Consider the following 15,709-nt stretch of genomic DNA (forward strand, 5'->3'; position numbering starts at 1 on the left):
AGTAAATACAAAGGGTATATTAGTATGTTTGTCCGGGTAAAATCTCACTGCTGTCTGGAGTCACGTGAGGGTTGATCAATGATGAATGCTGACGCGCAGCACGAGCTCTGAGGCGAAACTGGGATGGGATTAACACCTAGCGACCATGAATACAATAACGCTACTATAACAACTTCCTGTTGCTATAAATAATAAAGACCGGAGCTCAGCGGACGTGATGCCACACTTTTATTTTGACAAATAAACGACCTTACTTCCGGCGTTGTTAATATTTCTCAATGGGCAACTTGACTCGGCCGTTTAAACCATTCTCCTGATACTCGTGGAGTGAAGGCGCATTTGAAGGGATAACGATATTACGCTCAGCCGCTGTGGGCTAAAGGACAATCTGCCGCGGCTACAGAGACTCATCGCTCCCTGACTGACAGGCAGAAGGGGGCCGGAGGAGCTGACTCTCACCACCAGGCGTAGATGGCCACAACATTTCCTAAAGGAAGACGCCGCTGCCCGTGAGACTACCTGTGTACCAAATGCGACCTGGAAATTAAGACGCGCATTTACAGTAATAGACGCAACGGAAGTTTCTGTGACCGATTATTGGGACATATAGATTAACTGGCTGCAGTCATGGACGAAGACAACCAAGGTAGCTTGCATTACTCACTCAGGTTTAATTCATACCGCAAATTTGTATCTATTTGCAACTGTCAGAAAACACATCTCCCCGTACTTCTACTAATAATAATGACAAGAATAATGATAATGATGACCGGTTAGGGCTGCTCACTTGAATTCAAGCTCAGTGTGGTATTTCTTGATTTCATATGCACTCAGCAACAAAACAAACAATATTTTCTGCTACCTTCCCCCTGAGGAGGTTATTGGGACTCAAACAGGTTACCGGGCGTTTGTGGAGACGCTCGGATGATTGACAAAGCATCCCTGTCATTGCCGGAGACCGTGTTGGTTCCTGCAGTCAGTTGTGTTTATAGACTTTGTGTTTATTTAAGGCTTCGTCAGCTGTAGGCTGGTGTCACTCTGGCCCAACAGGTCTCGTCACGGTCATCCAACCACAGTCGTGAAAGACGGGCTCGTTTATTGACTCTCGACAAAAGCTTAGTTTGTTTTCAGAATGAGCTCTCAGGGATGGATCGCTGTGCCAGCAGCCTGTGCACTGCGTTCACTCACACACAGGGGGGGGGGGGGGGGGGGGGTTGGAAAGTTTGAATGGGTTGTCAGAAGAACGGTGCTAAACAGGTACAAATATTTTGATTTTCTTTGCAAGCCAAGTTCCCTCAAACTGAACAGAATGGAACTGAATCCATAAATATTTGTGTTAACTTTTGATAGCCTCCGGCCATGGATAGTTTTGGAAAAAACAGTTCAAGTGAGCCAATCTGATTCCAGGGGGGGGGTGACCTGTGCCACCCGTCTGGCCTGAATTTGGGTTTATCAGAACCGGTACACAAACTGTTTTATTTGCAAAGATTTAATCCTGCAAGCAAGACATCTCACCTCTTGGTTGTCAGAGGTCTGTAGTTTTCTGTCCACATGTCCGCTTCATCTGGAGCAGCAGGATGCGGCTAATTGCTGGAGTGCTGAAGGCATGGCACCTGAGGATAAAGCTGGCATTGTCCTGTGTTCGGCCTGCCTGGCATCCGCCAGCGGCACACTCAGCGTAGCACCGCAGACATATGTTGCAGCAATGCTGAGTAGGAAAAGCTGACAACAGCCAGGAGCCTATAAACACTTACTCACATCCATTCGTGGCCACAGGATAACACACAAAATTGACATTTCTCCGTTTCCCCTTATGGTACAATTTGCTGTGAAGATGGGTGGATCGTGACCCAAAGTGATAAGATGTGTTTAAACAGTTTATTCCACTCTTTGTTCTCTCATCTGGAATATATAGTGTCCTGGATTTAGCAGGAATTAAAAAGGCTGCAGAGCTCCTCCTTTTTTTTTTTCACTCTTTTCGCCTTTGTGCATAATTTTGTGTCAGGAACAGCATTTGTAATTCTCTGCTTATAATTTTAACACATTAGCACCTACACATGCCTAGGCATGGGTTCACAGCAGAGTAGGCAGCTGTAGGGGGGGAACAGAACAAAGTACAGGATGGGAAGTCGTGCTGGCTGGGATTACAGGCACAAGGGGGGATACAGAGAGTAGGTGGCAGGTCAGTTGACAAGGTTCGATATCTGACTGTCATCCCTCACAATGTGATACACCCTCACTTTGCCATGCAATAGGTTCAGTGTGAGGGAAAACTGAAATGTGACAGATCTAATGAGATGTCAAGAGTCAGAGGATGGAAAAAGTGACAATCCGCTGTGACCACACAGGGTGAGATAGTTGTAGTAGCAGCAATAGTGAGATGTCTGAAAACGAAGGAGAGAGTGCGACTGGAGATGGGTGTTTGTGTGTGTGCCAGAGCAAAGATGAAAAATTGCCAATGATGTATGGAGCCCCGCCAATGAAAGATGGCGAGGGAGAGTGGCAATGAACTAGATCCTCTTACAGAATCAATTCTGCAGTGTATGACAGGAGTTTCTCTCAGTAAAGGTCCTTCTGTTCTATTATCACTAACTCACTGAGCAAGTGGACAACCAGGACCATGTATCAAACCAGGTTATACTTGCAATAAGCATTCATTTATTTTCCTCTCCCACTTGGTACATTCTTCTCCTGCTTGAAATGTTCTCTCTGTTAGAAGAAGGTTCATAAAACCAAAATCTTCACATTTTAGCCATATGAGTGACATGCAGGTGGGTGTCAGTTGTTCAACTTCAATTGGACCGCCACAAAATAAAAAGACCTTTATGGCTCCGAGAGGCTGATTCCAAATGAATTTATTGATCCTTCACTCTACCGGTCGGTTCATATTTTTTATTCAAATTTGTTCTCTGGAAGGATTCACCTCCCCCTTTTAATCTGTTATTTGTTGATCCCCTAATGATTCATCTCACACCAATGTCTGATTGTCCAAGTTTGTCTTTTGGTTTGTGACCACCGACTTGCACAACTAATGTCATTCTCATCAGTCTCAGCTGTACTTTATGTTCTGCCTGGAGCTGGTCCTCCACTAAATGCATAGTCAGTCAAGTCAAAGTGTTCTTGGTAAGCTTATTAAACCACTGAATAAGACTTGGAATTGGCAACTCAAGCAATAAGATGAGTAAGAGATGGAGCTCCGTATAATCAGACCTCTTTTTGCAACCATAGGTGTCTCCCCCCTGTTTACAAGCCAATTTATCAATGTCAATGTCAAATTTATTTCTATTGCGCTTTTAAAAAAAAAGACAAGGTTGCAAAGTAAAGACACTTCCACACTGGCCTCACTTTTCTGAAACTGAGGCCAGATCCAGGATTTATATACAGCCAGTCGTGCAGCCTCAGGCTACTATAATGGCTGCAGACTGTTTAGTTTCATTGACACATGTTTGAATTCTTCCATCTGCATTACTTTCCTTCCTGCCATCTTCCTCCTGTTCGAGTTAATGCATGTAACAGTTGATGTGCTTTTCTGTCATTTGCTTTTCATTGACAAATGTTGGGACTTTCTTTGCTGAGCTGCCTGTACTGTGCATAGCGTATAGAGAATAGGTCTACAGTAATCTGTGTGACACGTGTGACATTCAGCAATGGAATGCCTTCTGCCACAATACTCCCTCAGTGAACAATAGGCCAACAAGAGCCCACAAAGCTTTGTCACAGTGAAGCCTGTCGGACGGAGCAGACCGAGTGTGGCTTACTGTAACACATTCTTGTTATGCATGACTGACTTTGACAGGCTATCGACCTACTCTGCTTCCTCTGCTTCAGTGTACTCTTTACATTACTGTATATGAGCTGTATCAGGTGCATAAGGTGGGAGTTTGTATCAATGATGCCCATATGGTATGAATCATGGCATTTAATGCTCGGCGCTGGCTTCACAGCAGCCCTTGAGATAGATTCTGATTTTGGCCTTGTGAAAACCGCCCATTTAAATTTGGCAGGTCAGTGTGTGAGTGTGTGTTTCAGCGTGTGGTCTGTGGTGTTATGTCCAACTGTAGCCCAACTCAAACTAAAAGAGACACAAACGATGCGCTGGATGCAGAGAGCCCTGAGCTCTTCATCTGCCGGCAGCAGGATAGGATAGAGCCAGCAGCTTCCTGTTATGTGCAGAATTTGCGATCTTGGGGAGTTGATTTTGCAGCTGCTGTATTCCCTCCACAGCAAATATTCTGTAAAGTGCTTAAGAGAGGAACATCCTGAAGCCATAATAGGAATAAATAAGCTTTTAATAGTGGTTTTCAGGCTTATTCTTTCTTGTCCGTATTTGACCTATCGTACTAGGGGGGTCACTGTTTAACGTACGCCGTAGGGATCTAGAGAATTGTGGCTTTGGGGAAACTGCTAGACCATGGATGTTTACTTCAAGCCTGAAGAGACAGTAAGGGCCTGTGTGCTGCTTGTGTGGCGGTAAAAGTCTGGGGGCCCTGTAGGATGTCAGGGAGCAGCAGTGGGGCGTGCAGTAGAGACCGAGAGCTCTTCAGAGGTGAGAGTTGTGCACAAAGCATGTGGCACCTAAACAGACACGTTTTTTTTTTCTTTTCCAATGAGTGTACGCTACATTCAGCTCCAGCTATGTAAAACATGTCGCTCAAGGCATTGCGTTAGACTTGCGTTTGTATTTAGATGTGACTTTGCTTGGTTGATGCACACAATTTGAGCATGTGTGAAGAACAGTCCCTGAAATCCTGCTTTATTTTATTTCAGAGTGTTGTTACTGGATTAAACAGAATAAAGTCGAGGGCAGTTGGACCAAAAGGGTCCTGTGATCAACACTGATTCTATGCCTGCCTGAACAAACAACGAAGCTCCAGAAGTTGTGTTAATGCTCATATTGGACGTTTGAAATATTCTTAGTCCACACAACAACAAAAAAAAAAACTTTAGGAAGTGAACTAACAAAAAAATCTCATATTCACTTAACTGTTGTTGTTATTTTTAGGACACGATTACCAACCAGTTTTTTTTCAATCCAGTTTCTCAAATGTGATTGTTAACTATTTTTCTCTGCTTAATACACTTTAAGTATTCAATTATTTTACTTTAACTGTGCAAATTGAATCTTAAATTTGATCATAACTGCCTCTTACCACTCATATTTTACATTTGAAATGTATTTAAGAGATGCCTACTGCACATTGGTCTGTCTGTTTCTAGTTAAGACGTCTTACTTGAGGCTTTTCATGGTTAAAAATATACATTCGGTCTCACACTTGAAACTGTTTCATTGTTTCACTCATGCTGTAAATTCGGGGGTGCATAGCTGTTGTGACAAACATCTGCATATTCCTATGCGTTTTAAGCCAGGCCATATTTATCCCTGATAATCCCAGGATCTCTTCCATTAAGTCAGCAAAGAAAAGAAAGGTCACCACATGACTTGAATGAAACAAACAAATCAGTCAGGTCTAAAGCGGTTCCACAGATGTCAATTCAAGTTCATGCGGTCAGACTACTTTGAAACAAAGCCAGATGGTCAAAGTGATACTCAATCATCTCAACACATCATCTGTTCTTTCATCCACTACACGTCCATGATTTCTGCTACCCAGCATTCAATGTGGGCTCATTTTTTTTCACTGCAAAAAATTCCGTAATATCCGATTGATTTTTAAAAAGAAACATAATGCAGAAATTTAACATTAATGTATCAGTCTAGAACATATTCAGAGTCTGTGTTTTCTGGTTTACTTGAGATGCGAACTGGCTCTGTCTCTACAGAGCAAAACTGGTCGTGGCAGACGTTTGTATTGCAGCTCTGCTTTGTGGAATTTTGTGACAGTACAACTCTTAATCATTTGTCTGCCATCACAAAAAAAAAGCTACAGAACAAATTTATTCCCTTTTTAGTTTTGCTAAGACTCCATCAATGATAGAAAAGCTTGTTCTTCTCTTCGTCTCCATTTTCCTTTCCCGCAAGAAGCAGTTCCTGTGCAGTGAAGTCCCTGCAAACAAAGAATGAGCTAAAGAATCATTATTTCATTATGTATGACTGACATACTCGGGGTGAGCAGACTAATTTTTTCCCTGATGAGGAAGTTCAGATTTTTACACGATGAGATCCTTTTACCATGGCACGTTTTAACGGTTGGTAGATTCATACTTGGCATACAGACACGAGTGTGGTATCAATCTTCTCTTCAATCTCTTGGAAGGAAAATGTCAATATCCAATATCTCCTGTACAATAACACTTAAATAGTTTTAAGTATTCTTAGGGGAGGTTTGATTTACAATGATCCTTGCAGTTTTTTGTATATGTTAAGGACATGCTTGTGTGAGTTCTTTATCTCATCACATGCATGTTTTCTTTTTTTTTTTATCCTGCTAGTGTGACTCACCTCTCTTTAAGAGTGTGTTTCTTCCTCTGTTTTGACTGCTCTGCTCTCACTGCTTTCTCACACCGGCAGCCATGCATAAACAGTCAAACTCACCATGCATCAGTGACTACCCTGAAAGTTGGTCGCAGGGACAGAAAAGACGTCTGGCCCCTGTGCGAGGCTCAGCATTATTGCAACGTGCGTGTTAAGTGTGCGTGTTTCATCTTTGACCAGAAGGTTGGTGAACAGAGAAGGCCCTTGTTGAGTTTGGCCTTTCAAGGATATCCAATACCACTTGATATTTACCCATGACATCCCCTCAGTGGCTCAAGTGGGACTCAGGAGTCTTTAAGACAGACCGGCCCATATGGAAATCAACTTTATGGATTTAGTCTCCTTCTGTACATGAGCTACTGCGTCAGTCAGGGCTAAGTTTCAAGTGAACTCGAGTCATGCGTGTAAATCCATTTGGTCTTCCATTTAGCCAAAAAAAAACTATTTTAAAGAACTTTTTAGGATCTATTGATGTCGAGACTTGGCTTATGTGTGAACCACAGGAGGAAAAGAAAAGCTTAAGGGTTTTCATGGAAATATCCAGTTTCCTTTGTCATCTGCCACTCAGAACCATGCAGTAAAGGTCCACAGCTCAACGCAATCACATATTGGGATCTGTCTTTGCAGCATTAAGACACTCGAGGGGCTCGTAAAGGGTAGATATGGAGCAAATTGTGCTATTTTTCTCCTCTCTGGAAAGAGAAATCAGAGTGTGCTGAAACTCCCAGAAGGCTGGAGTCATGTGCTGAAGTAAATTTCAGGCAAAGAACATCGTGCTCCACTTGGACCTTTGTGAGTGTCTGGGTTCATGGCTTCCATGAGAGAGATTGGGTGTTTGTGTCCGTGGTTCAGGTCTGTCGGAAAAGGAAGAGAAAACTTACCAGAACAGACAGGAAAAGGGAGGGTTGGAACAATTATGTAAGCACACACAGATTGTTTGACCTGCAGGAAAAAGGTGTATCCCCTAAGACTGCTAGTGGATCCAGAGCTTTATGCTCTGCCAGCACAACACACTAGCCAGTGGCTGTAGTAAAGTCCAAGCTACATGGGACTTTTAGGGCTGAAACTGATGCTGCAAAGGTAAAAAAAAAAAAAAAAAAGAAGAAAAATCAGTCTTGAGCTACTCCTCATTTCTTTATATTTTACTTGGAATGAGCTATCGTATGCTATAATCTGCAGTTTCTGTCTCAATATACAGCTATAACTTTTAATACGAACTTGCAAGTGCTTCTAACAACAGATGTTGCACATTTCCTGCTGAAAAAAATCAAACCATTTGATATCATCCTTCAAACCTCTACCTAATCCATCGAATGCATCAGTTTTGTATTCCTGAACATGGAAGATCATTAAAGTTTCCTTCAAAGTGTTGTTTTATGTGTCTGCCCATTGATTCCAAATAATCCTTCTTTTCCACTTGCCTTCTTTTGTGCCTCTTGAACTGTCTACTACTAAGAGTTCAACAGACAGTGTGTTCACTTTTATATTTTACTCCCCATACTCCAGGACCAACATTTTGCGGCTGCAGCAGAGTGACAATCTGAGCTGTTAGGGGTGCGTTAAAAACAGCAAATGGAGATTAATAAATTAATAAATTATACCTCATGAGTGCACTTTCCATGAGATGGGAAGCTCACTGCTCATTAGGCCATTTGGTTCAACACTTTAGCTGCTTTTCTACGTCAGGCATGATCATAAGTTGGATAAGTTTGATAAGTGTGATAGTTAGACTGCTGATTGTACCGGTTAAATGACTTGAAACCTTGATGTCTGTGAAATTGTGATGAGCATTTTTCACTTTTACTGATGGCAAAATAATCTCAGATAGCCTCAGATGTCTACTATGTTATCATATCTTTGCAAATTCCCCATATTTTTCCAAAAAGTGTGAAAGTTGACTGAAAGTGTGCATAGAAATGATATGTAGTGGAGCAGCTTTACACGATATTGTTATTATGATTATTGTTATTAATATATTTTTTAGTTTGTCTGGCAACGAGCAACGCACGTTAGATGCTATTTAGATACTTTCAATTAGAGTAGCTTGGAATTGAAAGTCCAACAATGTCCTCTATGGTTGCATGTTTAAAAAAGCCCAAGTTTAAAAAAGCAAACGGCTACATTTTAGTACACCTTTGTATTCCGCTCTGATGTCCAGTCTACTCTCTGGATGTCAAGCTTGTGGAGCCTCTGGCCGCCCTCCAGCCTCTCACAACCCTCTTGTCTTCTCCCTGTTGCTTGTGATACTGCTACTCCAAAGCCAACCCAGCATTTAAGAAGGGATTTGTAACAGTCAGTGATTTACTTAGGCAGTCAACACGTCAGTAAACTACAACAGAATATCCTCAGTATTTGCTATAACTGAGTTTTTTTGGGGTTTTTTTTGTGCAACATATGCAGGTTTCCTGCACCGACCCCTGTTTTTGCTGTAAGAGGCTGCTGCATCATGCAAAATTTATTCATCTTTCATAGTGAGAGAGGATGAGTTTGACTGCATCACTGGGGCCATTAAGAAGGTTGAGGTCGTCGTAGTAGTGCAGTGTTTTGCCTCCACGTTGCTTCCCCATGAACGGCTCAGTGTGATCGAGAATGGCAGCCGTGCTCGGGTTGTAACGGAGAAAGGCTTCTAAGAACACAGCAGGATGACCATGCGACACACAGACTTTCGAGCAACCTGTCAGTGTGTTTATTCATGTGTGTGCTTGTGACAGTGTGTTTGCACATGAAGACAGTTTGTAATGCTTATGGGAGGAAGATGAAGCAGTGCAGCAGTGGCACAGATTCAAAGAGACTGATAACTGCAATCAGATACTCAAAGTAGGTTAGTGGTGCAAAGCTCAGCCCAGCTGTGTATACCTCATTCCTCTTCTTACTTATGAACGAGCATGTGTATATATGAGTAGCATATCTATGAATGTGAGTTTGGACATATTGTTTTATTGTATGCAGAGATTCTCTCACAGAGGATAAGCTGTGAGCCCTCCTCATGCATAGACAACTGTAGGAGATCAAATGGGATATAGTTAACAGTTAGTGGATTATAGGTCAGGGGCTCAGGAGCTGTCACTTCCCTACTATTTTGCTGAAAAAACATACATGTATATGAACTGTAATCTGTAATCACGAAAAGGCAACACTGAAAAAAAAAGAAGAGGAAAAACAGAAGTGCTTTCCATGTGTTTTCAGTCATTTGTGTGATTTATAGTATGCTGTGTCACCAGGACGTTCTGCTCCTCATTTAAAGACTCTTTTCCTTTGCCCTGACCCTTAAATGCTTATTCCTTACATTGTTTTAAAGATAGGGTGGTCTTTGTTGCTGTTTTGAAGACTGTAAAATATCAAACGAATAGCCTTGACAGAGCAGGTCAGGGTGAGGGGCCCCAGAATCCAGAGGTGCACTGATAACCCCCTGTTTCTACCAGAAGAGCGGCAGCTGAACTCACAGCCCCACTTTCACCCACCCCCTACTGCTATGACACACACTTTCTCTGGTTTACCACATTCCCACACTCGCTGCACATAACTCGTTATATGTCAGTGTCATAGCTTCCACAGATGATGATTGGGTATGATTGATAATCCAGTGTAGCTTTCAGTGGGTCATGACCACTAAAATACACACATACACATGCATAAAATGGTGCTGAGGGGTTTTTTCAGTGGGTGAGTGATTTACAGTGGCTCCTGGGCACAGGTTCCTTCACAGACATATTTAATCTTTTTGTTGACCTTCGTCACACAGAATTTCCATCATCATCTGCGACTGTGGGTGCCACACATAATCTTACAAAAAGATTTTTTTCTATTTTAGTCCTCTCTTGATAATGGCATGTGACCAGAGGAACATGATGCAACTGTCACATCATTAATCTCCTGATAAATGGTCTGAGGTGATACCTCAACTTAAGCAATAATTGTGGTTTTTCCCTCGGGGCAAAATCGGTAAGTGATACGGAAAGCATCAGCAGCTTTCCACCTCTGAAATACCCAGGAGGCGTGTTGTTGTCACACCTGTGAGCTGTGCCTAGTTTCCCAATGAACTCTGGATTTTCAGCACTTGTCAATCTTAAAGGAAGTGGGAACAAATGTGCCAGATAGGTGAGGTTAGATGAGGACATTTGATATTCAAAAAATATGTTAAAACTTAACGGAATTGCATCTGAAGAGGAAGTACAGGATTTTGATCGTGTCCTCGGGCCAGCCCCGTCCAGTCAGCCCAGTCACTATTTACATATCTTTTTACGTCAGAGTTTCCTCCTGTTCTCTTTGTATGACTCTTATTAGTGTAGGGGTTGGGGATTAGATGAAGAATTTCATCCTTTTATTGAAATGCTGAGCAAGCCTGTTACCCACCTTAAGGTGTTTTAAATGTTTTCAGAACACTCCCATATATTTCTTGCAGGGTCTGTACTTTTTTTTTTGGAGTTTGATGGTGTTACCTTGAAGGGTAATAATTAGTACTGATTCCATTTACTTTTAATCATTAATCATGGCTCAGCTAGGGATAATTAAGTTAAGAGGTTACATAAAGGGCCCCTGTGTGTAGAAGCTTAAAATCTGAAAACCCCTTTATCCAGAGCCTGGAACACACTGATCCCCTGACTTGAACCACCCACAGATTCCGTGCAATAAAGCAATCCTGGTTCAGGTTTTAACTTGGTTATGAACTCTTTTCCTCATTCTCCTCCTCCTTATCCACCTACTCTGCTTTTTGCTGTCTGGGAACAGGAAAAGTGGACACAGACTCCTTTGGCAGCTGGAGTGTTTCCCTTACTTTCTCTTCATCTTTCTATCGTACATTCATGCACTGTTATGTTCTCCAGATTTAAGGCTTGAATCCAATGCAAATAGCTTGCACTGCACAGTGTGCATTCTTTTTGTTTTCCTAGGGCCTTCCTATCAGACTCCATGGATGAGTGATGCCTCATTTTATTTCCTGAATGATTCACTTAGGACTGTATGGGGCTTTGCAGAAGGCCTACTACCTGGCTTACATTTGCTTGGAGGTATTCCATTGCATAGATGTCAGCCCCTGCAGAGCGAAGGATTGTTCATAATTGACCAATGCAGATGTCTTGCATCTCCAAAAAAAGAACAGCGCAGAGCCCAGTAGATGACGTCAACCATTAGTGAAATGCTGATTGGTTCAAAGTTGTTGTCAACATTTGAGGGAAAAGGTGTTACCAGAGGTCACCATCAAAAAGAAGAAATGTGAAATAACAGGAAATAGGCAAGATGGAAGATAATCTTGTTGTGATCGTCTTTTGTATCAAATCTCTTAAGCAAAAGCATCAGCCTTAACAAAGTTATTAATAGGCACTGATCTGGATTGTTTAAACAGAGATTATCTTTCCACAGTGGCCTCTTTCCCGCATATGGTTAAGAGCCAACTAAGGAAAGACACAAACAAGAGAGGTCTACATTGCAGGTTGTTCCACTTATTTTCAACTATGCCCCACATAACAGAAAAAAAGTTACAAGTAGATGTTCAAAGCAGATGAAGAATTGTCTCCAAGCCCTACGATGGAAGGTTATATTTTCTGACAGACTACCTTATAGAGCAGTTTGTTAAGCTTAGGCTGTTCAGTCAGATGGTTCAGGAAAGGGTTTATTTTGGAAATGATTTTGGTTTGTGACAGTTTGCATTCACAGTCATCTCTGTCTATGGCAATTTAACTTACTCCTAAATCTCCCCCAAAAATATTTTAAAAAATAGATAAATAAAAATATATGCATACATATGTATAGCTCTCCTGTAATCAGTCTGGGATGCTCTTGCTTAGTTGGTGAATGGTGGAATCGAAGGCTGTCATGATCAACTTTTTGTTTGCTCTTTCTTTGGTAAAGAACAGAAACCATGAGTGTAGTTGTAGACTGTACTGTAATTAATGAAAAATGGTAAATTGTGTAAAACATTGGATATGATGACAAACCAATGAGAGGGAGATTTTCTCATTCAAAGGGAAGAGAAAGCTTTAGAGTAAAAGTTGACAAAAGTACTTACTCATGAATAAGTGACTGTAACAAGTGAATTCTGGGAACACTGTCGGAATAAAGGCTTTGAAGAATCAAACGGTCACGCTGGGTTTGATGTAAACTCTGATTTTCCTTTGTAATCTAATTTTCATGAAGGGGATTTTGTGAATGTCCCGTTTGAGATGGAAGCTATGAGGGGAAACATTCAGTCATTTCTTTGAGGCAAACAAACAACAGAAAGATTTTTTTTTATTTCATCAAGCTTTGGAATACAATTTTTCTTTTTATCGTTCTCGAGTGTTACAAATCCAAAGACAACAATTTTTTTCCACCTTCTGTGGAAACTCATTTCAGCCACATGTGTTCACAATATAATTCTTTTGAATACTGCTGGTGACAATAAGTGAGGGTTGGAGCATATATCGAGGTTAAACGAAAACTTAGTTTACACCTTAGCACCTTGGTCCAGTGTAATGCCTGGATTTTTGCTGATGCCGCACCAGTTCACTCTTTCCATCTCATTCTCCAATATACCATCACTTATATACATGATAATGCTAATGCTTAATGCTACTTAAAAACTCACAGGAGCAGAAAAGCCAAGTGCTGATGGTAGAGAGTAAAAGATTGAAGCGGCCTTTAAACAGTACAACCAAGACTTTCTTGTTAGAGTATCTGAAGTACACACTTCCATTCAATATATTTGTGTTTGTTTTACTGACCAAATAAAATTAATGTTATAATTTGATATCTTTAATGAAAGCATTGCAATGCTTGTTAGACTGTCACCCCTATAAGGAGGCAAAGGGCGTGCAAACAGAGACGAAACAATTCCAGCTCGTGCGTGCTTACACACAAGAAGGTCTAAAGAACAGTGTTGGCGTCACTCAGCTGATTCCACAAATTCAGCTTGATTTTAGTAACGACAGCGATGCAGGGCTGAATGCGTCTGTTTTCTGTGTGAGTTATGAGGAAGAACAGTGATGGGTTAACAAGATGTCTTTTTTGCGTTGATAAGGCACAACCCAAATGTGAAAGAGGCTTGAGCCTCTCCTTATCGGATAAAGATTGTGAATGGTGCAGTCAGACATGTAAATCTCATGTTGTAATTATAAACTTTAAAACCTCAGATCAATGTTTTGTAAAAGTGACTGAATAAAGCAAACCTAAGCCTTTGCTTTTAAACAAAGAAATTTGGGTTTCAGCAGATGGTTCCTTTTTTAATCTGATTCCAAATGGTTAAGCTGTGGTTATAAGAATTATTTATCAAACCCTGTATTCTTAGTCTATGTTTTTTCATGGAGATTGACACTGAGGCAAAGATTGTCATTTTGATTGTTTTATTTCTTTCCTGTTGAAATGAGCTGAAGTGTCTTAAGAGAAACAAAATAATACCAGAATACTAAATGCAGAGAAATGGATTAAAAAGGCAGCATGAGGCAAAAGGACTTGTTGGACTAGACTGGGCAGTTGGAGTGGGAAGAATGTGGGCTAGTTACATACCACTGCTGTCATCTGTCAAGAGGCAGGAGTTTGGAAAGAGTTTGCTGTCGGTGTGTGTCTTTGTAAGTGCTTTGTATGCGAGTGTTTTCGTGCATACTTTGGAGCTGTGAGTAGGTGTAACATAGAGGGGAAAAACAATTACTGCACACCTACCAGCCACTATTGCAGCTCACATGAGCGGGAAACAAGCTGATAGAAATGGTTTAGATACACTCTGGACTTTTACAAAGCAAACATTTATAAGGATACAAACATTTCAGTGATCGTGAAAAGAAAAGCCAATTTGATGTGGTTTACCCCCTAAATCTGACACAAATGTGACCTTTTGGCAAGAATTATGTTGAGTCAAATGCCTGAACGAAGCATACCCAACTGTCTTTTAGCATTCTCAACTCAGCTGGTTTGCATGTGTTTGCTGCAGCACGCCACAATCCAGCATTGGCTGGGTTGTGAACTTGTGTAAGCACACCATGATTACTCTGGTGTGCAAAAGGACTCACGCCCTTTTTATGTTTACGTGGTTGCTATTGTTACAAAAAGACCAGCCCCGATTGCAGCAGACATCCCTTCCATTGTCCCGTTGAAAGCCTGGTGAAAATGAGGAAGTGTTTCTCTGGCTCTGTTTGTTGTTGTCCTCTGTAATCATTATTGTAGAGATTGTCACTCTCTTATGGATTATGTATGTAGAAACCTTTAGCCAGGAGCTGAAATTAAATAAAAAATATCTATACCGTGGTGCCAAGGATATAGGAAAGGCACAATTGTCCGTGATGTTTACCCTTTTGTGTGATTTACCAATAAAAGCCTGTAAGCAACATGACTCAAATCCTGTGGTCCTGTTGTCATGATGTCCATACTCACAGGACAGGACAATCAGATATTATTCAAGCAAGTCATTTTCAGACTGACTGTGTGAATATAGCATGGACAACAGCTGACATCCCCATATATCGATTGTGCTTTTGGATCGTAACCGAGACGGCGATCAGTGACTTCAACAAAGAACATCATTGAGATTGTACAAGCGTCAGAGTGCATGATGAGCGGACATGAAACACAGCCTCTCTTATCTGCTGCGTGAATAATTTGCATGTGATCTGTCTTCCTTTGACCCATGTGGAAATCTAGAGCAGCACAAATCACAATAAGTTCCACTTAAAATGGAGTCATAAGACTTTTCACGTCACTAATTGTTGCCTGCGATGACAACGTCATCGTCATAACTGTAAAGCATTCGAGTGAATTCAGAACATGTTTGAGTTTCCTGCCTTTCAATGTTTGAATTTGTAAGCTCTTGATGTCTATAACAAGAGTTGTGTTTCACTAAAACTGGCTGAAGTGTGTGGAAAAATAATAAACCAAATGCGTTTGCTTGTAATGCAGGCAGTAATTAGCATTTCTTTCATCAGTGATAATGTGTGTATTGTCCGTGTGCACGGCACAGTTGACACATCCTTTGGTTCATGAGTGGGATCAATTCAGAATAGAAACTGCAGCAGCGAGAGAAAATTATTAAGTTTGATCAGCGGTAACAAGTGTAATTCTGACAAGATGCAGATAATTACTGCATATGTTGCACTGCTGTTGTTGATGAAATTCTAGAAATTCAACGTATCAGAACTGGAGTTGGATTAAATCAAAATGATAAGAACTCTAGTGTGTTGTATTTACCTGTGGCTGTGCAAAATCCCAGTCCATTGTATGCCGCTACCTAAACATAATCAGTATCCTAATCAGGTCTGTCTGCCTACAACCAGTAAATGCTTCAGTGCTGTGTTAGCAGCACATTGATCTTGG

General features: G+C 41.2%; 1 protein-coding gene across 1 annotated transcript in view; it reads left to right on the plus strand.

Moving 5' to 3' along the window:
• The first annotated feature begins 300 nt into the window (after window positions 1–300).
• The window catches only part of cyth3b (cytohesin 3b), a 35,151-nt gene continuing 19,742 nt past the window's right edge, over window positions 301–15,709 (plus strand). The window contains exon 1 of the mRNA XM_072369003.1: window positions 301–646. Within this exon, the coding sequence (XP_072225104.1) occupies window positions 628–646 (19 nt within the window). The 5' untranslated portion in view covers window positions 301–627. The remainder of the gene's footprint in view (window positions 647–15,709) is intronic.

Source organism: Leuresthes tenuis, unplaced genomic scaffold (genome assembly GCF_036924035.1).
Source record: "Leuresthes tenuis unplaced genomic scaffold, fLeuTen1.0.hap1 SCAF_17, whole genome shotgun sequence".
NCBI lineage: Eukaryota > Metazoa > Chordata > Actinopteri > Atheriniformes > Atherinopsidae > Leuresthes > Leuresthes tenuis.